The 27,091-nt window shown below is 44.6% G+C and overlaps 1 protein-coding gene and 1 long non-coding RNA gene across 5 annotated transcripts in view; one reads left to right on the forward strand and one right to left on the reverse strand.

The window, feature by feature from the left end:
• Positions 1-65: 65 nt before the first annotated feature.
• LOC102478272 (uncharacterized) lies at positions 66-22,803 on the reverse strand. The gene is made up of 3 exons (XR_001370230.2): positions 22,703-22,803; positions 5,412-5,541; positions 66-140 (listed from the first exon to the last, which is right to left on the reverse strand). It is a non-coding gene; the product is annotated as an uncharacterized LOC102478272 (long non-coding RNA).
• Positions 22,804-22,842: 39 nt separating this feature from the next.
• BMERB1 (bMERB domain containing 1) overlaps positions 22,843-27,091 on the forward strand; it is a 126,605-nt gene continuing 122,356 nt past the window's right edge. Inside the window, exon 1 of one of the 4 annotated variants that reach the window (XM_027771074.1) lies at positions 22,843-23,113. In XM_027771074.1, the coding sequence (XP_027626875.1) occupies positions 23,008-23,113 (106 nt within the window). In that variant the 5' untranslated portion in view covers positions 22,843-23,007. The remainder of the gene's footprint in view (positions 23,114-27,091) is intronic. The other 3 variants (XM_006146559.1, XM_027771075.1, XM_006146560.3) reach the window with 3 other exon arrangements.

Here is a 27,091-nt window from a genome sequence, read left to right on the forward strand (position 1 = left end):
CTCACTGAAGGCATGGACTCTGTTTTGTATTTCTTCTGTGTTCCTCCAGCCCAACGCCTTGCCCAGTGGAGTTCGGTGACTTCTGTTTCAACGAGTGAGTACTGACATGCGCATTCGTTACATCCACACGCAGAAAGTTCCTAAATGGAAGGAAGTAGGCTTCCTTGACTTCGCTAGCCAGTGAAATACTATGCCATTAAACCTCAAGCCTGTGGGGAAGAAAGGGGAGGGAAGGAGGAGGGTAGGAATTACAATCAGGACAGTGGTTCTCAACAGGGGATCATTTTGCCCCTCTGGATAAGATTGTTAGATTTAGCAAATAAAAATACAGAACATCCTGTTAAATTTGACTGACAGGTAAAGCACTAATGATTTTTAAAAATATAAGTATCTCCCAAATGGAGGAACCAAGGCGACCGACTTGCTGCTCTTAATCCCATCTTCCAGACCCCCAAGACTTAGACAAGCCGTTCAAATCTGGGGTGTGTCCTGCCGTGTGCCGGGACCTAGGTGACTGAATCTCTGCTCTAAACCCCATCTTTCAGACCCCCAGAAGAATGCCTCAGATGTATTTGGGACAGAATAATAATAAATTACTTATTATTTATCTGAAATTCAAATCAAACTGTATGTTACATGTCAGCCCTACCCCAGGGGACATTTGGCAATGTCTGGAGACATTCTGGATGGTCACAAGTTGGGGGGGGGGTGCTGCTGGCACCTAGTGGGTGGGGGCCAGAGGATGCTGCTCAGTATCCTTTACTGCACAGCACAGCTGCCTACAACGAAGACTTACTCAGGCCAGCAGGTGGCACAGAGGTTAAAGCAGCTGAATCCCACATGGCCAACTGCGTGGTTCAAGCTCCAGACACGGTGACTCAAAGATCATGCTGGGGGTATGTGCATGCATGCCCAGGATCCTGAGAGGAGAATGAGGAAGGGATTGTAGTGTGGTCATCCCCTCTGGGAGTGGGAGTGCTTTCTCATTTTTCCTCTCTCAGTGTCTCTCTCTGTCTCTCTGTCCCCAGTGAGAAGACATGCCTACAGCAAGTTAGGAAAAGAGAGAGAGAGAGAGAGAAATGGTACCCTCCAAACAATAAAGACTTACTCAGCCCCAAATGCAATCCTGCCACACTGAGAAACCCTGTTCTGATAGAAAGGGCCTAGTTCTGGGCTAGCTTATCTTTTGGGCACTGTGAGCACAGAGTTAGGGGTTTTCATTTGCTTTACAGGTTTATAAAGAGTTTGAAACGTTAAATGTCTGTATACACACATGCATATATGTGTATATATGTGCACACACGTACATGTATGCCTATATATGTACAGGTGTTCATATATACACACATACAGGTATAGGTTCAATATACTAAAAAAACCCTTCAACAATCAAAGTGAATTTAATGTAAGTGTCTTTTAGAGAGTACCATGTCAGCCAGCCATCTGTGGCTCCACGCATGTCGATGTCTATACTCAGTAGATGCATTGAACATGTTTGATACTATGTAGGTTAATCCTCTGAGAGAAACGGGGCTGGAGCTTACAAAAGCTTAAAAATAGCCCTGCTAAAACCAGGCAGGAACCAAAATATTGTTCCTGGGTTAGTGTGTGAAGGGAGAAGGCCAAGATCTCAGAAGACGGAGGATATGAGAATTTAAGTTCTACTTAAAGATCATAGTTGAGGCCGTCCATGTGATACAGAAGTGGCAGGACACACTGGGAGGCTGGAAGCCACCTTAGAAGGTCCCAGGTTCATGTCCCAGCTTCTCTCCATGCCTGTGATCCAGGCTTTTTGAGCCTGGGGTGGACGCAGCATGGAGACCCTGTTCAGGGTGCCTATCTTATTCTTTCTCTCTTTGAAGAAATAAATGTAAATAAATATATATGGCAGGATAATTAAGAATTGACATTAGAGACAATGGAACCAGCAAATGGAGTAATGGTTACATCGCTGGACTCTCACACAATCGCCCATGGCTCAACTCCCAGACCTGGTGGCTTAAAACTCACACTGGGTGCATGTGCATGTGCGCTTAAGATTCCAAGAGGAGACTGGAGGAGAAAGGTTTGCAGCATGACCATCCCTCGTGAGGGGCAATTTCTCGCTTTCTGTCTTGCTGTCTCTTTGTGTGTCTCTGGCAAGCACACATGCCCTATGGTAAAAATCTCTCTCTAAGAAAAGAAATTAGAGACAATGGAGAAGAAAAAAGAAAAAGGTTTAAAAATTATCATGAGGGGCCAGCAGGTGGTGTGGTGGTTAAGGTGCTGGACATTCCCACCTGGCTGACCGTGTTTCGAGTCCCAGACCTGGTGGCTTGCTGTCTCACTTTCCCTCTCTCTCTCTCTCTTTATGTCTCTCTCTGATCAAATTAAAACAAATGAATGAATACATAAAATTAAAATGAATAGTTCTTTTTAAAAATTAGCATGAATATGAGGTAATTTGTAATCAAGTACTAAATATCTTACCTTCTTTTTCAGTTGTCAGACCCATACCACCTCATGCCACTCATCTGCTTAAACTTAGCAGTGGCTCTCCATCTCACTACAAGGAAAGCCAAGCTTCTTACAGTGGCCTGGAGGCCCTGCTTAACCCGACCACCCTAAACCTCTGTTCTCAGTTCCTACCACTTTCTTCTCTTCCTTGCACGCTCCAGGTACAATTGACCCTCCATATCTGTGGGTTCTGCGTTTGCAGGTCCACCCAGCCGTGGATGTGGAATCAACAGATACGGGCGATTGATTGTAGCGTACCATTTTGTGCAAGGGCTGTGGCATCTGCAGGGGACCGGGGTGGGGTCCTGGAACCAATCCTGCATGGATTCTAAGGGATGACTATATACTCTTGCTTTATGGTTGCGTTAGTTACCTACTGCAGTGTAACCAATTACCTCAGAAGACTGTAACTCACAGCTTTTGTTAGCTTACAGCTGTGTGGGTCAGTGACCCAGGAGTGGCTTAGCTGAGGGCTTCCCATGTGGTTACTGTCAGGGTGTCAGCCTGCATTTATGCTAATGAGGCGGCTTAGGGCGAGACCCCTAGAAAGCTCCAGGATGGGACAGTCACCAGACAGAGCCAGTGATTAGGTTAGAGGGTTGCAGCTCTCAGCCCCACCCACCTCCAGGAAAGGGGCGAGGTGGGGGTGGGGTGGCTGGAGAACAAGCTCTATCAGAACTCTGGAATGTGAGGTTTGGTGAGCTTCCAGGTTGGCGAATGTGTCCACGTGCCAGGTAGCAGTGCACTCCAACTCCATGGGGAGAACAAGGGGGCCCTTCCAGACCCTGTCTGACATTCCTCTCCACTTGGTCGTTCATCTGTGTCCTGTTTAAGATCCTTTATAATAAACCTCAGGCAGAGCCAGCAGATGGCGTAACAGTTACATCACTGGACTCCCACATGGCCAACTGTGGTTCTAGTCCTGGACCTGGTGGCTTGAAAATTATGCTGGGCACGTGTGCCCAAGATCTCAGGAGGGGAAATGAACGAAAGGAATTGTAGTGTGGCCATCCCCCCTGGGGGTGATTTCTCACCTTTCTTCTCACTGTCTCTGTCTCTCTCTCTCTCTCTAGTGAAAGCATGCACCCTAAGGCAAAAATCTCATAAATAAATAAATAAATAAACCTCAGGTTGGCTCCATGGTCTGGTGGTTGAGGCGGCCAGTTCCCACATAGCTCACTGCATGACCGGAGTCCCGGAGTCAGCAGCTTGAGAAACACGCTGGGCACATGTGCATGCATGCCCAAAATCCTGAAGGGAGGGAGAGATGGAGGAGAAGGGATTGTGTGTGACCACTCCCCATGGGGGGTGGCTTCTTTCCTCTCTCCCTCTCTGTCCCTCTCTGGTGAGCACATGTGTCCGTCAGCACAAATAAGTATATAAATAAATCGGTAAACTGAAGTGTTTCCCTGAGTTCTGTGAAGTGTCTTAGCAAATTAATTGAATCCAAAGAGGGGGCTGCAGAACCCAATTTATAGCCGGTTATTCAGAGACAGGTGACAGCCTACCACTTGTATTTGACAGCAGAAGTGGCACAGCCTGATGGGATTGAGCCCTCTACTGTGGGATCTGACACTGTCTCCTTGGAGACAGCATCAGAGTTGAATTGAGTTACTAGGATACCCCGTTGGTGTCTGCTGGAGAATCGCATGCTGTGTGAGGGGACAGCCCCCCACATCTGGCCACAGTGTCCTGTGTTGACCTGTATGAGTAGACAGAAAAAACAGTTCGTCTTTACCTTTAGAATTGTGTCCCACAGAAAACGACAAGCAGGAAGAACACTAGAAAGGCAAGCCTAGGGCCAACAGGTGACGTGGAGGTTAAGGCAGCTGGATTCCACACAGCTGACTCCACGGTTTGAGTGCTGGACCTGGCAGCTTGAAAATCAAGCTGGGTGCGTATGTGTGCATGCCCCAAACCCCAAGAAGAGAATAGAGAAGGAGGGACTGTGGTGTGGCCATCCTTGCTGGGGGGGATGTCTCACGTTCCTTCTCTCTCCTTCTCTCAATGCTTCTGTCTCTCTCTGGCAAATGCACGCACCCTCTAACAAAAGCAAGGGAAAAAAAATAACAAAGCCTCTGTGGCCAGAGGCCACTGCTGAACTAGACCTGGGCTGAGGACGCAGAAAGCAGAGCGAAGCTGTACCCCTTCCCACTCTGCCTGCAGGACGTTCAGGGTCCGGTCAGCAGTCCTTCTCCATCAGGAAGGGTTCAGCAAGGAGGCGTGGCGAGGTGGTGGACCAGGACTCAAAAGTGAAGAAACCTTTGGTAGTGGGAGGAATACCACTAGTTTCTGATTTGGGCATCTTTGACTTAAAATTTTTTTGTTTTTAATTTAAAAGTAGAACTTCAAAATATCCCAGCATTAGGAGGAAGAGATATTTTGTGACTGACTAGCTAAACCGGCTAGCGGAGACAAGTCTGGGGAACGCCGGTCCCTGAGCCCACTTTTGCACATCACACAGTAGATGATTTGCCACAGCTGGGAGGTTTGCTCCTGGCAGGGCGGGCTTTTGGAACCTGGTTATTTTCTTCTAGACCCTGTGCATTCCTTATGGGTCTTACCTGAGTAGTCAAACTGGCAAAATTTACCCTAGGTATTGTGTTGTCCCCCTGAACCTGTGGCTAGAGTCACCCCAAAAGCAGCAGCAGGGAAGGCTTGAGGGAGTGCCCCAGATACTCCATAGAGGGCAGGTTAGTAGTCCAAAGACAGAAGCACTAAGCCAGGGTGACCCTTCAAGATGTCTGTTAGGGAAAACGAGAGGGGGCTGTGCACATTCTCACGATGGACAGTCGGGAGAAATGTCCTACCTAGGATGTCTGCAATGAGAGTGCAGGATATAGAATTTACAGGAAGGAATTTGGCTTGGAGCTGGGGCTAGTTTCTTTCCGTGTTTTGGATGACAACCTAAATACCTTTATCCATGCCTGGGAACAGCCAAGGCCCTGGCAGTGTGGGCTCAAGCCTGCAGGTGATCTGTACCCGGTTGGGCTACAGAGCAGTCTTGGGGCTTTGAACTTCTCCATCAGGACAAGAGAAAGGTGCCTGCAGGGATAGATAACAGACTGCGGTAAGAATGGAAGCAGAGATTGTCTGAGGCGACAGTAGCAGAGGGTGAGATGTGATAGTGGCTTGAACTCGGTGTTTGTCGAACTAAGAACAAACGCAAACTCCCTGAAATTTGTGCTGAAGAAATGAATGAATGATGTTTCCAGACCTTTGGGAGGTTTCTCATGGAAATGATGCCAGAACTGTCATATCAGAGTTTCAAAGTGAACATTTACCCATAAAATAACTGTATAGGTTTTCCATTGGCATCATAGCAACTCAGGAAGGAAACTTAGTCTTAGTTTGATTAAAAGTAAATATTACTGGGACCAGCAGATGGCATAACTGTTGTTGCTGGACTCTCACATAGTTGACTGTGGTTTGAGTCCCAGACTCGGTGGCTTAAACCTCACGCTGGGCATGTTTGCATATGTGCCCATGATCCCAAGAGGAGAATGGAGGAGAAGGGACTGTGGGGTGGCCAACTCCCCTGGGGGGTGATTTCTCACTTTCTGTCTCTCTGCCTCTCTGTGTGTCTCTGGTGAGTGCACGCACCCTATAGCAAAAATCAAACAAACAAAAAACTCCCTCTCAAAAAAAGTAAATATTACTTAATTAATTCATTTTGGAGGATTAGTCTTTCAAAATGGGCCTTTGGGGAAAATGATGAATGTAGCCTCTGGTAATTCAAAGGTTGGAGACGCCCGTGTTAAGTAGACTGTGCTCGGATAACTGAGCATTTGTCACGACTGCAATCTATTTTCTTCCATCCAGACGTAAGGAGCAGGTGCTATTTCAGAAGTGTTTCACTCAGCCAAGCTAGGTGTGAGACTGTAAGAGGTGTGGGGAGGTGCATCACTTTTATGAAAACCAGCGTTGCTCTGAATATAATTTTGGACGGTGGTGAGAAGGAAGCGCTTGGTATCCAGAAAAAGTCCGTAATAAATTAGGTAAGGTTGCTTTCATTTTCTCCATCACAGCTTCTTCTTCTTCTTCTTTTTTTTTTATGACTTCAGTAATGAAGTCGCTATGTATTTTATTTGATTTATTTATTATTTTGGAGAGGTTTTCGCTATAGGGCGTGTGTGCTCGCCAGACAGACAGAGAGAGACAGAGAGACAGAAAGCGAAAATCACCCCCCAGAGGGGATGGTCACGCTGCAATCCCTTCTCCTCCATTCTCCTCTCAGGATCTTGGGCACGCACGCACATGCGCCCGGTGTGAGTTTTAAGCCACCGGGTCCGGGATGTGAACCGCGGTCGACTACATGGGGGTCTAGCGACATAGCCATTACGCTAACTGCTGGTTCCCGTCTCTATGTATTTTAGACGGGCAGTTGCAAACTAACGGTCCATAGTGCTTTTTATGATACAAGGTTGGGAAGGTCTAGGAACTCTCATATTAAAAATCTGGGTTTCTTGGGTCTGGACAGTGGCACAGGGATGAAACACGATGCCCTGCAAGGCCAACCCACATGAGGACATTCCTGGTTCACATCAGAGACCTGAGTATGCCGGGTGGGCGTGCCCATGATTGGGACTTTCTGAAGCCGGGGTGGAAGGTGCCGTCAGGATGCTGTTGAGGGCGCTGGCTCTGTCTCTTCCTCACTCATGGAGGAAATAAATAAATAAATACACTTTAAACAAATCTGGGTTATAGGCCAGTAGGTGGCATGGAGATTAAGGTGCTGGATCCCATGTGGCCAGGTTCACTCACAGTTCAGGTCTGGACTCAAGGACTTGAGAATCACGCCAGGTGCCTGTGTATGTGCGCCAAAAATTGCAAGAAGAGAATGGAGGAGAAGGGATTGTGGTGCGGCCATCTTCCTGGGCAGATGGTTTCTCACTTTCCCTCTGTCTCTTGCTCTCTCTCTGGTGAGCACACACATCTCTGGAAAAAAAAGGAAAGAAAGAAGAAAAGAAAGAGCAAAAGAGAGAAAAAGAAGAGAGAAAGAAGGAAGAAAGAAAGGGAAAAAAGACAGAGAAAGAAGGAAAATAAGAAAGAAAGAAAGAAAGAAAGAAAGAAAGAAAGAAAGAAAGAAAGAAAGAAAAAGAAAAAGAAAAAGTACTGAAAAAAAAAGTTCCTGGTGTCTTGAAAAATGGGAAGATCTGAAACATGGTTTCCAGAGTCCTCCGTTAAGCAATGCTGCATCATGTGCTATAAACCTGCTCCTCCAGTAGGCAGTTCCCTGTACCTTCACTTCCGACTGTCTGTTTCCCTTTTTAGATTTTTCCATAGGACATATGCACTCATTAGAGAGACACAGAGAGAGACAGTGAGGGGGAAAGTGAGAAACCACACCCCAGGGAGGATGTCCATGCTACCGTCCCTTCTCCTCCATTCTCCTCCTGGGATGTTGGGACGTGCACACATGTGCCTGGTATGATTTTCAAGCTGCCAGGTCCAGCCCTTGAACTGCAGTCAGCCGTGTCGGAGTCCAGCCATCTGCCGGCCACACGTCCTACTGTCTTACAGTTTGCATCGCCACCATCTGCCCTGTAGGCATCAGAGTTTGCCACCCCTGTTTGAGAGGTATGCTTTGCCGATAATATTGACCAAATGATCACGGATTAATTATAAACTTAGCTGATAATGACCCTATCAGTTTGAAGTGACCTAGGACTGTGACATTTCCTGCCCGTCTGCTGATTTATTATGGACCCGCTGGCCAGAGAAGGCCTGACTCCATCTTGCCCCCAGCTGGCACAGGTTATATGAATAGTGGTAACATCTGCTGCTCTGGTGTGAGGCAGCCTTTGCAGCCCACTTCGCATGGCAACAGACAATTCCTTCTGAGTCAGCACCACCTGGATGCTACTGCCGACCAAAATGAGACCCTCTACCTTCAACCACATCAATATCGAGCAGTGAAAAAGTGTCTGGGTATCGACCATGAGTGTAGGTTATGCGATCAGCCTGTGTTTTTCGTTCTGTGACGTATGTGGCTCCAGAGCCCACAGGGAAAAAGCAACCGCATCTTCTTGGTTGTGCAAGCACCACTACATTATAATGAATAGGGAATATTAAATTGGGCTGATGAGTCATATTACAGTAATCCATTATTTCCCTTGTAAAGTCCCTGAGGTTTACACAAGGAAATCTTTTCTAATAATAAGAAGAGTGATTCGGAGGCATGTGCCTCTTAGCTCTCTGGTCTTGATTAGTGGAATCTTGGGTCAGGAGGTCTCAGTCTCCATTTTTAAGATGAAATGAGATCATAGATGTGAAATCCTTTTTTTTTTTTTTTTTTAAATTTTTTCCATAGTACGCACATGCTCACTAGAGAGAGACAGAGAGAAAGAGAAGCTGAAAAATCACCTCCCCCGCCCAAATGCCAGAGGGGATGGCCACACTAGCCCTTCTCTTCCGTTCTCCTCATGGGATTTTGAGCATGCACACACATGTGCCTGTTTTTCAGGCCACTGGGTCCAGGACTGAAACCATGAAGTTGGCCATGTAGGATCCAGTGCCTTAACTACCACACCACCTGCTGACCCCTCATATGTGACATTTTGAAGGACAGTACCTGGCACTTAATAGGATCAATAAATGTTAGTATTTTAAAATAGAGATTGCTTCTCAAGATCCACAGAACAGTGGCCAGCAGTGTGCTGGTTATAGTGCCGGACTAGCACATGGCCAATCCCAGTTTGAGTCCTTGACCTGGTAGCTTGCTTTCTCACTTTCCCCCCCCCTCTCTGTTTCTCTCTCTAGTGAGTGCATATGTTCTATAGCGAATCAAATCAACAACAATAATAATAAAATTAAATTTAAAAAGAAGAAGAAATAGCTTTGCGAATGATGTGGGTTGTGGTATTAAGTGTTTGGGCTTTGAGACCGGCTGACTGAGTTTGAACCCTGTTCCTGCTGCTTATAAGCTGACTACTTACTCAACCTCTCTAAGCCACAGCACCTATCCCACAGGATACTGTTGAGAATATAGAGTTCAGAAGATAAGTCCTGTGAAGTGCCCAACTCATCAATAAACGTTGGCTTTGAAAAATAGAAAGCAGAGGTCAGAGAGTGGTGCAGCAATAAAGCAACTGGTCCCTTGTAGAAAAGGTTCTGGGTTCATGTCCCAGATCTCTGAGCACACCAGGCGTGTGTGTGCCCGTGATCTGTGCTGGCTACAGGTGCACTAAGTAAGCCTGTACTGCAGGAGGGAAGATTAAAGAATGTCAACACACCTCGACAGTTATGCCACAAGGTATTGACCATGCCTTGAGCCAATCCACTTGAGCCTTGAACATATTCTTTCACCATCCTCACTGGTGACTCTTTAAAATCACCCTGAAATCTGTAATGCCTCAGCACATATTTATTTTGGCCCACATTAATTCTTTGCTTTATTTAATTTGTCTCAGCTTTCCTTCGTAGGTTGGCATATGCAAGGATAATCTCGGTATTTTGATTATTACTGCACAATTACTATGTCAACTTTTAACTTCAACTAATGACAACATTTAGGACATTAATAATAATAAATAATAGGACCAACAGATGGTGTAATGGTTACGTTGCTGGACTCTCATGTAGTCAACCGCAGTTCAAGTCCCAGACCCAATGGCTAAAACACACTGGACGCATGTGTGTACATGCCCAAAATCCCAAGAGGAGAATGGAGGAGAAGGGATTATGGCATGGCCATCCTCCCTGGGAGGTGATTTCTCACTCTCTGGCTCTCTGTGTCTTTGGCAAGTACACATGCCCTGTCGCAAAAATCTCTCTAATAGTAATAGTAAATTTATCATTCTGTGCCACTAAGATAATATATTACATGGAGTCAAACCAAGAAAAGAAGGCTGAGGCAATGAAATAAGCAAAGGCAGTTTTATTTGGACCACAGAGAGGATGATTATCTGGACATGCAGCATTCAGCTTACCTTGAATGAAGTGTGACAAGATCTTACAGAATATAGATAGTTTTTTTTTTTAAACAAATTATTTATTTAATTTTATTTATTAATAGTATATTTTTAAAAAATTGTGATAGGGCAAGCACACTCACCAGAGAGAGATAGAGACAGAGAGAGAGAGAGAAAGTGAGAAAGTAAACCACCAGGTCTGGGACTCAAACCACAGTTAGCTGTATGGGAGTCCAGAGCTTTAACCACCATTTCACCTGCTGGCCCCAAGAATGTAGGGTAGTTTTAAAGGCACAAAAGCACCAGAATTTGCCAGAGGGTGCGTATGCTTGTCAGAGAGAGACAGAGAGACAGGGGGCTGGGGCGAGGGAGAAAGCATTCCCAAATGGGATGTGGTCATGCTGTAATCCCTTCTCCCCCATTTCTCTATCCTGTCAGGATTTGGGACATGGATGCACATGCACCCAGTGTGTTTTTGAGCCATTGGGCCAGGACTTGAGCTATTGTTGTCCATGTGGGATCCAGTTCCTTTAGGCTACAGGGCCAGGCCAATTTTTAAATTATTATCTTTCTATGGTAGAGAGGGTATGTGACACAGAGAGAGAAGTCCCTTGAACAGGGTCTTATCAGGGAGCTTGTCACTTTTCCAAGCTCTCCAGTTCCTCAGAATCCTGGGTGCTCACATGACCCCCTGGTGTGTCTCCAGGCTGACCTGGGGATTCAAACCCATGGTTGCCATATGTCCTCCAGTCTTCCAGGGCACTTGTGTTACTGCTGTGCCCCAGTGGCTGGGCCCACAGGACAGTTTTGTCCTCTGTGCATTAGTTAAACTTTTCATGGAGCTGTAGATGAATTTCTCCCTGGGAGCTTCCATTGTTTCTATAATCACAGTGTGTGACAGACAGGCTCTGGTCCAGAAAGCTACCAAGTACAGTGCTATACTGATTAGAGGGACCTGCAGTCCAAAAGGCTGGTCACTTTTTCCTTGAGATAGTTCTGATTTTCTGAGTGTTTTCCTAGAATCAAAGTGAGACTAGGCTGGTAAAAGATAGGGTTTTATAGAAGAATGATCTATTAGGAGAAATTGGGAGATTAAGGAAGGAGACCATTTTGAAAGAGTAAAAAGAATTTGAACAATATGAATGTTCATATTTTTTCTTTTCCCATGATTTAAATGGAATGGAAAAAACATCACAGGTATAGGAAATTGTCTTTCTGATGTTCGTTCATAAATACACCTTGTCGATTGAAATGTTTACTAACACTGCCTGATACAGAAGTATAAACATAGGCCAACTAACACATGGCCTGTTTGCTAGGAGCTAATTAGGCTAAACCCTATGATAATGCTGGACAAAGTACATCCTTAATGGGGGGACAGGAGGGTGGGTGGGATGGTATCCTTCCAGGCTGATCTCTCTGAGTTCGGTCAATGCAATGGGCTACTAAGCAGAGCACTCCTAGAGTCACTGTCACTGCCTTGGAAATTCCTGTCAGAAAGAATCCCAACTGGTCCTCATTAATACACAAGTTGGACTGCACAGTGACCATCAGGTGATGCCAGATCACAGCCAGGACCGGCACAAATTTGGACTGGGTGGCCAGACCCTGGAATTCTCTGCCGGCCAGCTATCTAGCCTTTCCCCAGTCACTTTGTTAATCTCATGATAATGTGTTATGATTCGAATGTTTAGGCCCTGCTCAATGCCATTTTCTTGGGTAACAGATTTATTGAGATACCATTCACATACCATGCAATTCACTCTCTTAAAGGGTACAATCCATTGATTTTTAGTATGTTCACAGAACTGTGCAACTATGACTATAGCAACCTCAGGGCATTTGCACCACCCCAAAGGGAAACTCTGTTACCCTTTAACCAGTACCTCTTTTCCACATCTATCTCCCCTAACCCAACACTAGACAACCACTAATCTTTCTTTCTCTGTAGATTTGCTATAGATACACTTTACGAATTCTAGACATTTCATGTAAATGGAATCATGCACTATGAGTCTTTGATGGTTGATACCTTTCGCTAGCATAGTGCTCGCAAGATTTATCCATGTTGTAGCATGTATCACTATTTCGTTCCTTTCAATTACCAAATGACACTGTGGTAAGAGTATAAAGTATTCCATACTTTAGCCACTCATTAGTTCATTTGGGTGTTTTCTACTTGTTGGGCCATTGTGAATAACGTAGCTATGAACATCTGTGTACTTTTTTTTTTTTCCTTTTTAAATGACTGAAACATAAAATATCTAAAACCACAGCTTCTGGAAGAACCCCTTGTTTTTGCCTGTCTGTACCTCTCTTCGAACTTGACCTTTGCCTCCTGCCAGGCCTTGCGTTTAAGAGCAGGGTCTCTGAAGACATCCTTGTTGACCATAGTTTTGTCCAAGGGAATATCCACAGAGTACCTTGTGGGCATGAGGTGACTGTGGTTATAAACCTTCACAAACACTCGATCTTTGACCTCTTGGAGATTTTCTTCTTGCCCATGCATGGCAGCTGTCACTTTGTAGGGATAGCAGTCAATTCCAGCCATCAGAGCATGGCTGTAGGGTGGTCTGAGATGCCTTCATCAATGTTCTTCACGATGACAGCTTTGCGTCCTGTGTAGCATCCGGTCAGCACCAGCACTGCTTTCCTGGGTTTCATTTTGACAGCAACCACCAGGGCCTACAGAAAAATCCTGTGCACACATTTTTTATGTGAACTCACTTTTGTTTCTCTTGGGTAGATAACCTAAAAGGGGATTTGCTGGGTTGAGGGGTAATGCTGTGTTTATCCTTTTGAGGAACTGCCAGATTGTCTTCCACAGTGACGGCACCATTGAATATTCAGTGTATGAGGGGTCCAAGTTCTTTACTCAAGGTCATTTGAAGGTTTTTGGTTTTGGCTTGGAGGCTGCATTTGTTAAGTTCCCAAAGACTCACTCATAATGTTCACTAGCAAAGGACTTTCACCCGAGGATGACGACGGCAGCGAAATGGTGTTGAGGCTCTCCTGTGTGCTCTTGTGCAGTATTTCATTCATCACCACAATAGTGTTCCAGAAGGGGTAATGCCAGCAGCAATTTTATTTATTTTTGAATGTTTAGGGTTTTGCCATAGGATACGTGTGCTTGTTGGAGAGAGATAAAGAGATATATATAGAGAAAGTGAGAAATCACCTCCTAGGGGAAATGGCCATGCCACAATCTCTTCTCCATTCTCCTCTTGGGATATTGGACATGCATGCACATGGGCCCAGCATGATTTTCTAGCCACCAGGTCTGGGACTTGAACTGCAGTTGGCCATATGGATGTCCAGTGCTTTAACTACCTTGTCACCTACTAGCCCCATGCCAACAGAATTTTAAAGATAAAGTGACGTTTAGATGAAATGACATGACACACAGGTCACACAGCTGGCAGGTGGCAGAATCAGGGCTTGAACTCAGATTCTCCAGATCTCAAGGCCTATAATTTTGAAAACCATGCTATTCTGATAAGCTCGGTGTCATGTACATTTGAAATTCCCCACATGTTGGATAAAGTACCAATTTACCAAGATGGTAATACATTATTTTCCCTTTCAATCAACCAAAATGACAGTCATAGAAGGATCATACACTGGCCCTGCTGCCCTGGTGTTTGTAATTGTCCCGCATCCCTCTGAGTCCTGGGCGTCCCCAGCAGAGACAAGGCCTCAAGCTAGGACGAGAAGCCAGGGCTGGAGGGGCCACTTACTAATAATTACACACAGGTGGCTACTTCAGCCAGTTGTTGAACTTGAAACACGATTCCCCTAAACTAATGCAAACAGACGGGGTACTGGGCCTGCCATGGCAGCGATGTTTCTGTCTCTAGCATTACAGAACTATACTACCCGCACGTTTTTAGAAACTGCACTGAGTTTTAAAACAATATGTGCTCAGTATAGATGGTTGGAAAATTCAGAAAATTAAAAAGGAAACATATCTCCTCCAAATCTCTTTTAAAAATAATCACTATTGGGGTGGGGCAGAAAGTGGCATTGGTGGTTAACGTATTGGACTCCCACAAGTTTGACTACGCCCTGAGTCCTGGATCTAGTGGCTTGAAAATAACAACAAATTGGGACCAGCAGTTAGCGTAATGGCTATGTTGCTGAATTCCCATGTAGTCGACTGTGGTTTGAGTCCCGGACCTGGTGACTTAAACTCACGCCGGGCACATGTGCATGTGTGCCCAAGATCCCGAGAGGAGAATGGAAGAGGAGGGATTGTGGCGTGGCCATCTCCCCTGGGGGGGTGATTTCTCACTTTCTATCTTTCTGTCTCTCTCTGTCTTTCTGGCGAGCACACGCGCCCTATAGCAAAAACCTCTCCAAAAAAAAAAAGAAAAAGAAAATAACAACAAATAAATAGATAAATAAATAAACAAATGTTAAAAAGAAAAAAAAAGAAATGATCACTATTAATATTTTCCCACATTTACTCCTTGTCATTTTATTTTATATGCATTAAAAATTACTGATTTCTTTTGCTATATTATTGATTTTTTTTATGATGAAAGTAATACACTGTGGGCACAGGGGATATAGTGGTTAAGGCGCTGGACTTTCACATGGTTGATCATGGTTCAAGTCTCAGATCTGGCGGCTTGAAAATCATGCTGAGAATGTGTGTATGCATGCCTGAAAAAAATCTCAGGAGGAGAATGGAGGAGAAGGGATTATGGCATGACCATCCTCCTTGGGGGGTGATTTCTCACTTTCCCTATCACTATCTCTCTCTCTTTCTCTCCAACATGTACCTTATTGAAAAAAAATTTTTTTTTCAAAAAGAAAGAGTAATACACCATTCCTTGTAGGAAGATTATGAATACAAATAAAATTTTTATTATCATGACATTCATAGGTATTCAAAATCAACATTTTGGCGTATGTTATTTGGATATATATATGTATAAATGCATAATATTGGAACTGAAATAATAAATATGATCAAGATCACAGTTTAGACATGATCTTAGCTAAAAGCTCAAGAATAATAGCCCACACTTTATATTGCAACTTAGATCCTGCTTTGCCCCTTATGTTTTAACTAAATTGTGGTTTATACTGTTTTTCCTGTGACATTTCAAACTCTATGTAAAATCATTTTAAGTAAGTGTACAGTGTTACATTGTACACATCCTGCAATTTATTTAGCCATTTCCCTTTTGGAGGATATTGGATTTTCCCCAGTTTTTCTACAATTCTACTAAGTTGTTAAAAATGTTTTGTGTGTGAAAGTATTTTTTTAATATTTCTTAGGGTTGATTTTCAAGAGTTGAATTTTTCAATCCAATAGGTCTGGCGATAGAAAGGTAAAGACAATAACATGATAAAGATCCCTGACCCTGCAATCCTTTTTCTGTTCAAAGGGATACACACCCTTTTATTTATTTAAAATAATTCTTTTACTTAACTTTCTTCCCTCCTTTCTTTCTTCCTTCCTTCCTTCCTTTCTTTCATTTCTCTCTTTCTTTTTTTCTTATTTCTCTCTTTCTCTCTTTTGTTTTTCTCTTCTTTCTTTCCCTCTTTCTTTCCCTCTTTCTTTCTTTCTTTCTTTCTTTCTTTCTTTCTTTCTTTCTTTCTTTCTTTCTTTTTCTCATTCTTTCTATCTTTCTTTTTTCCTTATTTCTTTTAATTTGATCAGAGAGGAACAAAGAGAGAGGGAAAGTGAGAAAGCAAGACACCAGATCTAGGATTTGAACTGTGGTCGGCCATGTGTGGGAGTCCAGCACCCCCAACCACCAAACCACCTGCCAGCCCCTACACACATTTAGTTATAGGTTATGTCTGTGAGGAACATTCATTTCGTTGGTAGTAGTTTGGTCTTTTTCATTGCTCTGTGGTTATCCGTTGTATGAATATATCATAATTTATTTGTCTATTCTGGGGTGGACACCTGAATTGTTTCCAATTTTTGTTATTAGAATAAAGCTTCTATTAACATAGGTGACATAGCATTAATTCCTCTTGGGGATATACCCAGAAATGGAATGGAATTGCAAAATAGAGAAAATATATTTTTAGCTTTAGAGAATAGTGCCGGTTTTCTAAAGTAGTTGTACTTTTTTTTTTTTTTTTTAAGGTTTTTGCCATAGAGCATGTGCACTCACCAGAGAGAGACAGTAAGAGGGAAGGTGAGAAATCACACCCAGGGATGACCATGCCACAATCTCTTCTCCTCCATTCTCCTTTTGGGATCTTGGGCCTGGAGTAATTCTCAAGCCTCCAGGTCCAGAACTTTGAACCAGAGTTGACCATGTGGGAGTCCAGCACCTTAACCACTGTGCCATCTGCTGACTGCAGTTGTACTCTTCTATACTCCCAACAGCAATAGATTATATTTACATTCTTACCAACTGCTAACTAATTTATTTACTAACACTTGGTATAATCAGTCTTTTTAATTTTAGTGATTTTGTGGTGGTATCATGCCCATCAACCACCTATAGCAAATTTTAACATATATGTTTCAGATTTTTTTTTTTTTCTTTTTTTAAGCTGTCAGGTCTGAGACTTGAATTGCAGTCAACCATGTGGGAACCCAGTGCCTTAACCCTCAAGCTACCTGCTGGCCCATATACTTTTTTAATTTAGATTGTTAATCCACCTGTAATGTGTGTGTGTGATAAGGACGTGTAAGGATGAAAGCTTAATGTTTTCCGTACAATTAGGCAAGTGTCTTAGCTATACCTCTTCTGTAAGATAGCAACTTAGCAAGTATGTGGGGGTCTATTTTAGGGCTCTCAGTTTTCTTATTATGTCTTATTATTATTAATATTATTATTAAAGAATTATTTTATTGGGGCTGGCAGGTGGCATGGTGGTTAAGGGCACTGGACTCCCACATGGCCAACAGCAGTTCACGTCCTGGACCTGGCAGCTTTGATTAATAAAGTACAGGGCTGGCCCCATAGCCTAGTGGATAAGAGAGCTGTATCCTACACAGCTGACCTTGCTTCAGATTCTGGCCCCAGCACCTGTACAGGCAAACCCACAATCTGGACGAGATGGCCACATGGAGAAGAAAGGATTGCAGCATACCATGCCCTGCTGAGAGATGCTTACCCCACTCCAGCTCGCTCTCTCTGGGAGCGCATGTTTCCTCTGGTAATCAAAAGAGTGATGCAGGGAACCAGCAGTTAGCATAATGGCTATGTTGCTGGACTCCCGCGTAGTCGACCGCAGTTCGTGTCCCGGACCCGGTGGCTTAAAACATGCCGGGTGCGTGTGCGTGCATGCCCAAGATCCCGAGAGGAGCATGGAGGAGAAGGGATTGCGGTGTGACCATCCCCCCTAGGGGGGGATTTCTCTCTTTCTGTCCGTCTGGCAGGCGCATGCGCCCTATAGCAAAAACCTCTCAAAAAAAAAAAAAAAAAAAAAAGAGTGGTGCACAGAAACACTGCTGTTCCTGCTGTTCCTGTGTGCTTCTCTGCTTCCCAGCGCCTTGCTCTTTCTCATTTTAGTAGCATATCTGTGCAGTCTTTCACTTTTACCCAGGCAATTATATTGTCTGAGAAACAAAACTTTGTTTCTTCTGTTTCAATTCTTATGCCTCATTTATTTTCCTTATCTTTCTATGCTAGGACCTCCCAGAAGTGAAGACTGTAGGCACCCTGATTTTGGTTTTGACTTTGGATTGGATGTTATTAGAAGTCCAACTGTAAATGTGACGTTTTCCGTAAAATTTTGATAGTTACTCTCTAGAAGGCTAAGGAAATATCCTGGTATCCTGGGTTTGCTAAGAAAAAATATATACATATGCGATAGCTTATTTTTTTCCAGATGCTTTTTCTATATTCATAGAGTTATCCAAATAGTTTTCTCATTTAATCTACTAATATAGTATATTATATCAATAGATATATCATATATGTAATATATTAGCCTCTTCAAATGATTTCCAAAACAATTTTATTTTTTTGTTTGTTTTAGGTTTTTGCTATTGGGTGTGTGCATTCATTGAAGAGAGACAGAGAGAGGGAAAGTGAGAAATCATGTCCCGGAGGGATGACCACTCCACAACCCTTTCTTTTCCATTCTCCTCTTAGGATTCTGGACATGCATACGCATGGTCCCACTATGATTTTCAAGCTGCTGGGTCCAGCACTCTATAGGTAGTCAGCCATGTGGGGGTCCAGCACCTTAACTACAATACCAACAAAACAATTTCTATAAAATAAAGATTATTGGGCCAGTTTGTGGCATGGTGGTTAAGGAGGCTGTGTCCTACATGCCTGACTGTGCAGTTGGAGTCCTGGACTTGCCAACTTGAAAAACATGCTGGGGGTTGGCAGGTGGCGTTAAGGGCTATGGACTCCCACGTGGGGACCGCGGTTTGAGTCCCAAATCTGGTGGCTTGCTTTCTCACTTTCTGTGCTTCTTTCTCTCACTCTGTCCCTCTCTGGTCATATTAAAATAAATAAATAAAGTTAAATAAAATAATTCTTTTTTTTTTTTCCTTTTTTTTTTTGGAGAGATTTGTGCTATAGGGCCTGGGTGCTCGCCAGAAAGATAGAGAGAGATAGAGAGAGAGAAAACAAGAAATCACTCCTTGGGGGGATGGCCACACCACAATCCCTTCTCCTTCATTCTTCTCTTGGGATTTTGGGCACGCACACACGCATGCCCAGTGTGAGTTTAAGCCACTGGGTCCGGGACTCGAACTGCGGTCAACTACATGGGAGTCCAATGACATAGCCCTTATCCCATCTGCTGGTCCTAAATAAAATAATTCTTTAAAAGAAAAAAAAAAAAAAAGAAGAGAAAAATATGCTGGGTGCATGTTATGTATGTGCTCAAAATCCCCAGAGGAGAAGGGAGGAGAAGGGACTGCAGTGTGGCCATACTGCCTGTGGGCTGCTTTCTCATTTTCCACTCCACCCTCTCTGTCTCTCTCTGTGCTCTATAGCAAAAACTAAAAATAAATAAATAAAATAAAATGATGAGTATTTGCTATTTGATAAAATTTACCTAAAAACTATATGGACCTGTTGCTTTTGTGGGACCGAGAAGGAAAATAAATTTCTGAATTAACAATTCAATTTTTGTAATGGTTATGGAATTATTTTACATTTTCTTACATATATTTTGATAATTACCCACTTCAGTTGTTTTAAATTTTTAAAAATATTTGCTTATTTATTTATTTAATTCCATTTGTTGTTATCATCATTTTTAAATTTTGACCAGAGAGAGACAGAGAGAGAGAGAAAGGGAAAGGGAGAAAGCAAGCCTCCAGGTCCGGGACTCAAACCACGGTTGACCATGTGGGAATCTAGCGCTCTTAACCACCATGCCACCTGCCGGCCCCAGTTGTTTTAAAATTTTTTATTGTACTTATGTACCCCTTTCATTCTTTTTAAAAATAATTGTTTATTTAATTTTATTTATTGTTATTTTTAAAATTTGACCAGGGAGAGAGAGAGAGAGAGAGAAAGTGAGAAAGCAAGCCACCAGGTCCTAGACTTAAGCTGTAGTTGGCCATGTGGAACTCCAGGGCCTTAACCTCCATGCTGTCTGTCAGCTCCATCTTTATATTACTTATGAGCACATATTTTGATGAATCTTCAAAGGTCTCTCTTTTTTATTGTTTTTTTTTTTTTTTTTCCCCCTTTTCTCCACAAGGAACCAGTTCTCGTTTTGTCAATCTTCTCTATTACTTCCTGGTTTTCTGCTTTCTTTCTTTTTTTTTTTTTTTTTTTTTTTGAGAGATTTTCGCTATAGGGCGTGTGCGCTCGCCAGACAGACAGAGAGAGACATAGAGACAGAAAGCGAGAAATCACCCCCCAGGGGGGATGTTCATGCCGCAATTCCTTCTCCTCCATTCTCCTCTCAGGATCTTGGGCATGCACGCACACGCACCCAGCGTGAGTTTTAAGCCACCAGGTCTGGGACGCGAACCGTGGTTGACTATGTGGGAGTCCAGCGACATAGCCATTACGCTAACTGCTGGTTCCCAGGTTTTCTGCTTTCTTAATTTATGCTCTTATGTCATTTCTTTTTTTTTTTTTTCTATTTCAATTAGATTTTACTGTTCTTTTTTTCTTAAAGTCTCTTGATTTGAATGCTTAACCTATTTGTTTTTAGTCCTATGTTTTTAGAGGAATGCATTGAAGGCTACATTTATCCACATTTAAAACCTACAAATTTCAGGCCAGCAGGTGGCATGGCGGTTAAGGTGCTGGATCCCACATGTTGGACTCCTTGGTTCACATCCTGAATCCAGTGGCTGGAAAAAAATGCTGGGCACGTGTGTGTGTGTGTGTGTGTGTGTGTGCACTCAAAATCCTTATGGGTAAAGGGATTGTGGTGTGGAGTGATTTCTCACTTTTCCTCTCTCTGGCAAACATCTAAACAAACAAACAAAAAATCACATTTGATATTTGGCATTCTTACTGTTAACCAGGTCTAAATGTTTTATGATTTGTTTGTTATTTTTCTTTTCTCTTGTGAACTTTTTAGGTATTTATTATTCATAATAACTTTTTGTTACTAAGTATTTTATTGTATGCTGATGTCTGTGTGTATAAAATAACTTTCCTTATGAAATAGAAATTTATGAAAATTCAGAGTGGCAGATGTTAAGGACTGACAAAGTAGAAGTTTTATATATTATGGCACATGTGTTACAGAAATAAACTCTTGTATCGGCTTTTAATTTAGCTTTCTTGAATCTTCACTGGTTCATGAGAAGTGGCTTGGGAAAGATTCATTTTACTCCAAAAAGGAACAGACTTTCTGGGGTCTGGAGAGATATGTACTTGAATACACTGCAGTCAGCAGGGGGCGGTGTAGAGCATTCTACAGACAATTGTTTCAGATGTGCTGGGTCCTGGGAGACCTTCACACAGTTGAGCCCAGTCCCCCAGCGGCGTCTGGTTCAGATATGATGTGAGGAGAGCCTGCCGAGTGGACGGTTCGCAGGTAGGTGGGTAGTCAATCTCAACAAGAAATCTTTCGGTGACCAAGTTTTATTTTTTTCAAGATTTATTTAATTTTATTACTATTATTGTTTTTACATTTTCTATAGGGCATGTGCGCTTACTAGAGAGAAGCAGAAAGAGAGAGAGAGAAAATGAGAAAGCAAGCTGCCAGGCCTGGGACTTGAACTGCAGTCAGCCATGTGAGAGTCCAGCACCTTAACTACCATGTCATCTGCTGACCCTCCCAAATTGTTTTCTTGAAGAACTGGACTATTTCACACTGCCACAGGCCATGTGGATACCAAAAATTGCAACGACAGGGACCAGGAGGTAATGTGTAGCTATGATGTTAGACTCCCACGTGGTTGACACAGGTTTGAGTCCTGGATGTGGTGGGGTAAAACTCACATGTGAGCGCTTGTTTGTGTGTGCCAAAGGTCTGGAGGGACAATTGAGGAGAAGGGATTGTAGCATGACCATCTCCCCTGGTGATTTCTCGCTTTCTGTCTGTCTGTCTGTCTCTCTCTATCTCTCTGTCTCTCTGGCAAGTACACACGCCCTAAAGCAAAAACCTCTCTCAAAAAAATAAAAAAATTGCAACAACAAACAAACCATGTTCTATAGATCCTTATTTCCTTTTCTGACATAAAACAGAGGATCAGCATATGAAGGAGGCTACATTTGGGTTCACATTGCCTGGACTGAGCTGCTGACCAGACCACTTAGCAAGTGGAAAACTTTGGGCAGGGAACGTAATCCTTCTACACCTGAGTTTCCTCCCTGGTAAAACAAGGAGAAAGAAGCAGAAGCTGTCTCTCAGAGTTCTGGGGACGTGGCTCCCAATCATTACTACTAATGCCTATCAGTCTAGCTGCTAGTTTTACTTTACAGCTTTACAGCTGCTAGGCTTTGTTAGCAAGACAAACCTCCAGGTTCCGGAAAGTAAAGACCCAGCTTGCAAGCAGCTTTGCTGTACTTGTGCCCCAAACACCTCCACCTCTCTCTCTCTCTCTCTCTCTCTCTCTCTCTCATCCATGCAAACGCACCCAGAGCCCACACAGGCACCCACGACCCCATGTCATAGCCAGGTTACACGCGCAGCTGCAAACGACACGAATTCTCACCCAAACTCACTCAGCCAAGCACACGACCCGCAGAGCTCGGTCCACACTCAGGCTTCTGCACGTTCCCCACAAAGATGGATCCATCGCCCACAGACAGAGACGGGCTCGCCTACCCCCCTCAAACCCCAGCCGCCACCGGCAGAGGACAAGCCGCCCACAGCGCCCGCCCCATGCAAACCGTGGCCACCGGCCCCAGGACGGGCTGGGGTTTCGTTCTTACTTCTCTCCGGTGGGTTTCAGTTTAGTTGTTTGTGTTGTTCCTAAGAGTTCTCATCTGCCTCTCTTTCTCCCTACCCAGCCCCCAAGCCGCCCCTCCGAGCCTCCACTGCGCATGTGCCCTGCATCCCTCCCCCTCCTGGGTACCAGTCGGCGCTCGCGGGCGCTGGCGGCGGAAGAGATGGAGCCGCGTCACGAGCGCCCGGCCCCTTAAAACGCTGCTGTCTGGAGCCGCCTCCCTCCCTGCAGCCCGCGGCGGGCGGGGAGGGAGTGAAGGGAGGCCCGTCGAGCTGTCCGCGGGGCTCCGCGATGGAGTTAAAGCAATCCCTGTCCACCCATCTGGAAGCCGAGAAGCCTCTGAGGCGCTATGGGGCGGTGGAGGAGACGGCGTGGAAAGCGGAGGGACTGGGCAGAAGTGAGTACTCGGGCGGGGTGCGGGGACAGTTGGGGACCGGAGCGCTGGAACTGGAGGTCGCTGGAGCGCTGGGGACGCCGCGGGTGGCCTCGGGGAAGCGCCCCCGCAGCGGGGCTTCCAGCGCCTGGGGCCGCGCAGCTCTGCGCAGCGACGCGCTCTCCCCGCGAACAAAAGGGGGACCTTCGGGCTGGGCTTCACCGGAGGCTGGGGAAAGGCCAGGCAGCTGAGCCAGGAGCCTGAGCTGGGCTGCGAGTCCCGGTTCCGGCAGCCCGCAGCTGGTCCTGGAAAGTAGGCTCTTTCCCGCAGCCGAGGGAGGAGGATGGTTTTTCCGCCCGCCCAGGATGCCCGGGCGCCGGGGCAGGACCATCCTGGAACGCGCCCACGGCCCTGGAGAGGGGGGAGTGTCCGCCGGGTTTCCGCGGCGGTGCGAGCCTGGGGCACACCTGAAATCCCCAGCGTCTCCTCTCCTGACCACCTCCAGGGTCAGCTCGGCGTCGGTGGTGGTGGAGTTGGGGGCAGGGATGAAGGGGAGGTTAACCCTGAGCACGCCTTTCTCCTTTCTCCCTCCAAGTCTTTGGTCGATACAGTTCTAGAAGGCAGCTCTGAAACAGACCGGCTGCGTTTCCTGGTTCTCTCCAGGGCGTGTTGGCAACATTCACAACATTTCCAAATCAAGGAAGGATTTTTTATTTTAATCCCTAGGACACGGTAGTTGACACTCCTGTCCCCAAAATGGGGGAGGGGGATAGCCTCGGGGGCCCCAGGGTCACCAAGTGTCCCTGCAAGCCCAGGGGTCTTCCTGGTGCCCGGCACAGAGATGGCTTGTCTAAGCGAGGTGATTCCTCCCAGCCTGGGGGCACCCTGTGGCCCTTCTCTGGGAACTGCGTCTTCTTCCTGGGCACTGGGTGGATGTGCTCAGGCCCCTTCCCAGCACCCACTGCCGGGCCATGTTGCACAAAAGTACTGAAGACAGACTTTCTTTCCTGCCTTCACTTGGTGGGAAATTGAGGGCACCTGCGCGTGCTTTCTCCTTACCTGTAGTTATGAATTCGGAGAATCTTCCTGGAACGGCTCTGCTGTGTTCTGATTCTGTGTTCAAGTTGAAATCACAATCAAAGGTCTGAACTCCTCACCTGCTGTGAAGGATACCATGGTCCTCTCAACCTCTTTCCACCTTTCTCCTCTGTGAACCTGAATCCTTCCTCCTGTTTCACCTTTTCAAAACCCTTTGACTTTGGTGCTTTGGCAAAACAGCAGGGCAGACAGTCTCTGTTTCTTACAAGTTCAAAAAAATGTGGACAATGGCTACCTTTTATTGCTGAATTACCACGCAGGAAGAACTTCAAATGCATCATCTCTCTTAACCTCACAGCAGCCTCTTTCAGCCTCCCCTCGCATAGATGGAAAAAAAAAAAACAACTGGGCTTTTTAGGTGCTATGTTGAAGTGGCAGAGCCAGGATTCGAACCCAGTTTAGTTGGACTCCAAAGCCCCTGTATTTAACACGAAGGTGTATTGCTTTCACATTTTCAGAAACCTTCCCGAGTCTGTTGAGAGTCCCAGAATGTGCTCAGTGGTCTCGTATGTATGTGGCTGCCCTGTTCATCTCCAGAGAGCATAGCAGCCTTTAAAGAATGCTGAGTCCGTGCAGAATAGAAGGTGTATAAACCCTGGTTTGAATCCTTGTTCTGCCCCTTTCCAGCTCTGTGACTTTAGGTGCAGCTCTTAGCCTCTGTCTGCTACTGTTTTCTGCAAGTGGAGGGTGTGCTATCTACCTTCTGGCTTTGTTGTGAATAAACAGACAGTATATATGGGTCTCAGTAGGTATTGGCTGCTTTCATCCATAGAAGGAATCTGCTTTTATCCACTGCAAGGAATTACATAAAGCATCACTCTGAACTAAAACCGCAGTGCTGGCCAATTCCCTAATAACTCTTGGAATTCTTCACTTTCTCACCACTTTACTCAGAAGAAATTTCAAGCGTATGGGAGCATTGTAGCAAACACCCAATTCACAGTATCTGAGCTCCTGGAGTTTTGTCCTTCTAAGTCCCAGGCTGCAAACTGTTAACGTCTGGCAGGAAGGCTTTCTTGTCCTCTCTGTTCTAAATCATCGAAGATGCTGAGTCTTGCTTCCTGGTCAAGTGCAAGACTATAGTTTCTGATCTGCTTCTGACTGGTTCCCCCAACTCTATTTTTATAAACGTTTTTTACTTATTAGAACTTGAACTCTCTTTTTTTTTTTGGGGGGGGAGGTTTTTGTTGTAGAGTACGTGCACTAGCCAGAAAGACAGAGAGACAGAAAGTGAGAAATCACCCTCCCCCCCGGGGGGATGGCCGTGCTGCAATCCCTTCTCCTCCGCTCTCCTCTCGGAATCTTGGGCTCGCACGCACATGCGTCCGGCATGAATTTAAGCCACCGGATCCGGGACTTGAACCACGGTCAGCTACATGGGAGTTCAGCGACATAGCCATTACGCCAACTGCTGGTCCCAGAACTTAAGCTCTTCTTAAAGCATAGATCCAAAGTCTCACTTTTGAGTCTTGAGTCTGGAAAGTGTTGATCTTTAGACTCCTGTCTGCAATCTGGTATTTCTTGATTATCGTGGCTCTTTTGGAACATTCTCTCAACTCCCAGGGGAATCTAGGGATTCATTCCATAACATCTAAGGCCCCCGTTTATTTATTAATGAAGTATGAAAATTAGTAGTACTGACTCTGTGGCATTAAAGACTGCTAGGATGATGTTGTAATGCATGAAACACTGGAGAAAAGAGGCCTGTTAACAAGAAGCCATGCTCTGCTTAACTTCCACTCACACTTCAATATTTTGTTAAACACTGAGTATGTGTAAATGAAAAAGAATCAAGTAGGGAGAAAGATTGTAGAGCAAGATTCTTTTGTTAAAGTTGTTTTTAGTTAAAATTATGTTGATAGTTCTCATAATTTAAAAATCTGCCAGAGGGCTAGTGCACTTATCGGAGAAAGAGAAACAGAGACAGAGGGAGAGAAGCACCCTCCAATGGGGTGTGGACATGCCACAATCCCTCTTCCTGCATTTCATCATCCTGTTGGAATTTGGGCATGGACACACACTTATCCGGTGTGTTTCTCAAGCTGTCAAGGCCAGGGTTTGAATTGCATGGTTGGCCGTGTGGGAGCCAGGCCCCTTAAACACTACACTAAAGGCTGGTTCCAACTATAGTTTTTTTTTTTTTAAAGATTTTTGCCATTGGGCATGTACACTTACCAGAGGGAGACTAAGATAAAGAGATAGTGAGCAATCACCACCTGGGAGGATGGTCATGCTGCAACCCCTTCTTCTCCATTCTTCTCTGGGGATTTTGAGCATGTATGCACATGCATCTGGTGTGATTTTTAAGCCACTGGGTCAGGGACTCGAACTACACAGCCAGCCATATGGAAGCCAATGCCTTTACCACCCCACCATCTGCTGGCCCTCTAACTATAGTTTTTAGATTAAAAAAAAAGAAAAAAAGTATATGTATATATGTATACACACACACACACACACACACACACACACATATATATGTATATATATAGGTAAACATATATATATGTATATATATATACATATATATATATGTATATATATAGTGCTATAGTCTGAGGTGACTTCAGAAACCTTCTGGAAAAGTGCAATTAAAATGTGAGGTTATTGGGGACCAGCAGGTGGCGTGGTGGTTAAGGTGCTGGACACTCCCACATGGCCAACCACAGTTTGAGTACTGGACTGGTGGCTTGCTTTGTCACTTTCCCCTTCTTTCTCTGTGTCTCTCTCTGGCCAAATTAAAATAAATGCATGAATAAATAAAAATAAATTTTTTAAAAATGTGAGGTTATTTTGATTTAAAACCCTGAAATCCATACATAGCTTTTGCATAATATACATTTTCCATGAACTTTTGAAGGCCTCCTTTTATTTATTTATTTATTTATTTATTTATTTATTTAT

Source organism: Tupaia chinensis, unplaced genomic scaffold (genome assembly GCF_000334495.1).
Source record: "Tupaia chinensis unplaced genomic scaffold, TupChi_1.0 Scaffold000182_1, whole genome shotgun sequence".
NCBI classification, from domain to species: Eukaryota; Metazoa; Chordata; class Mammalia; order Scandentia; family Tupaiidae; genus Tupaia; species Tupaia belangeri.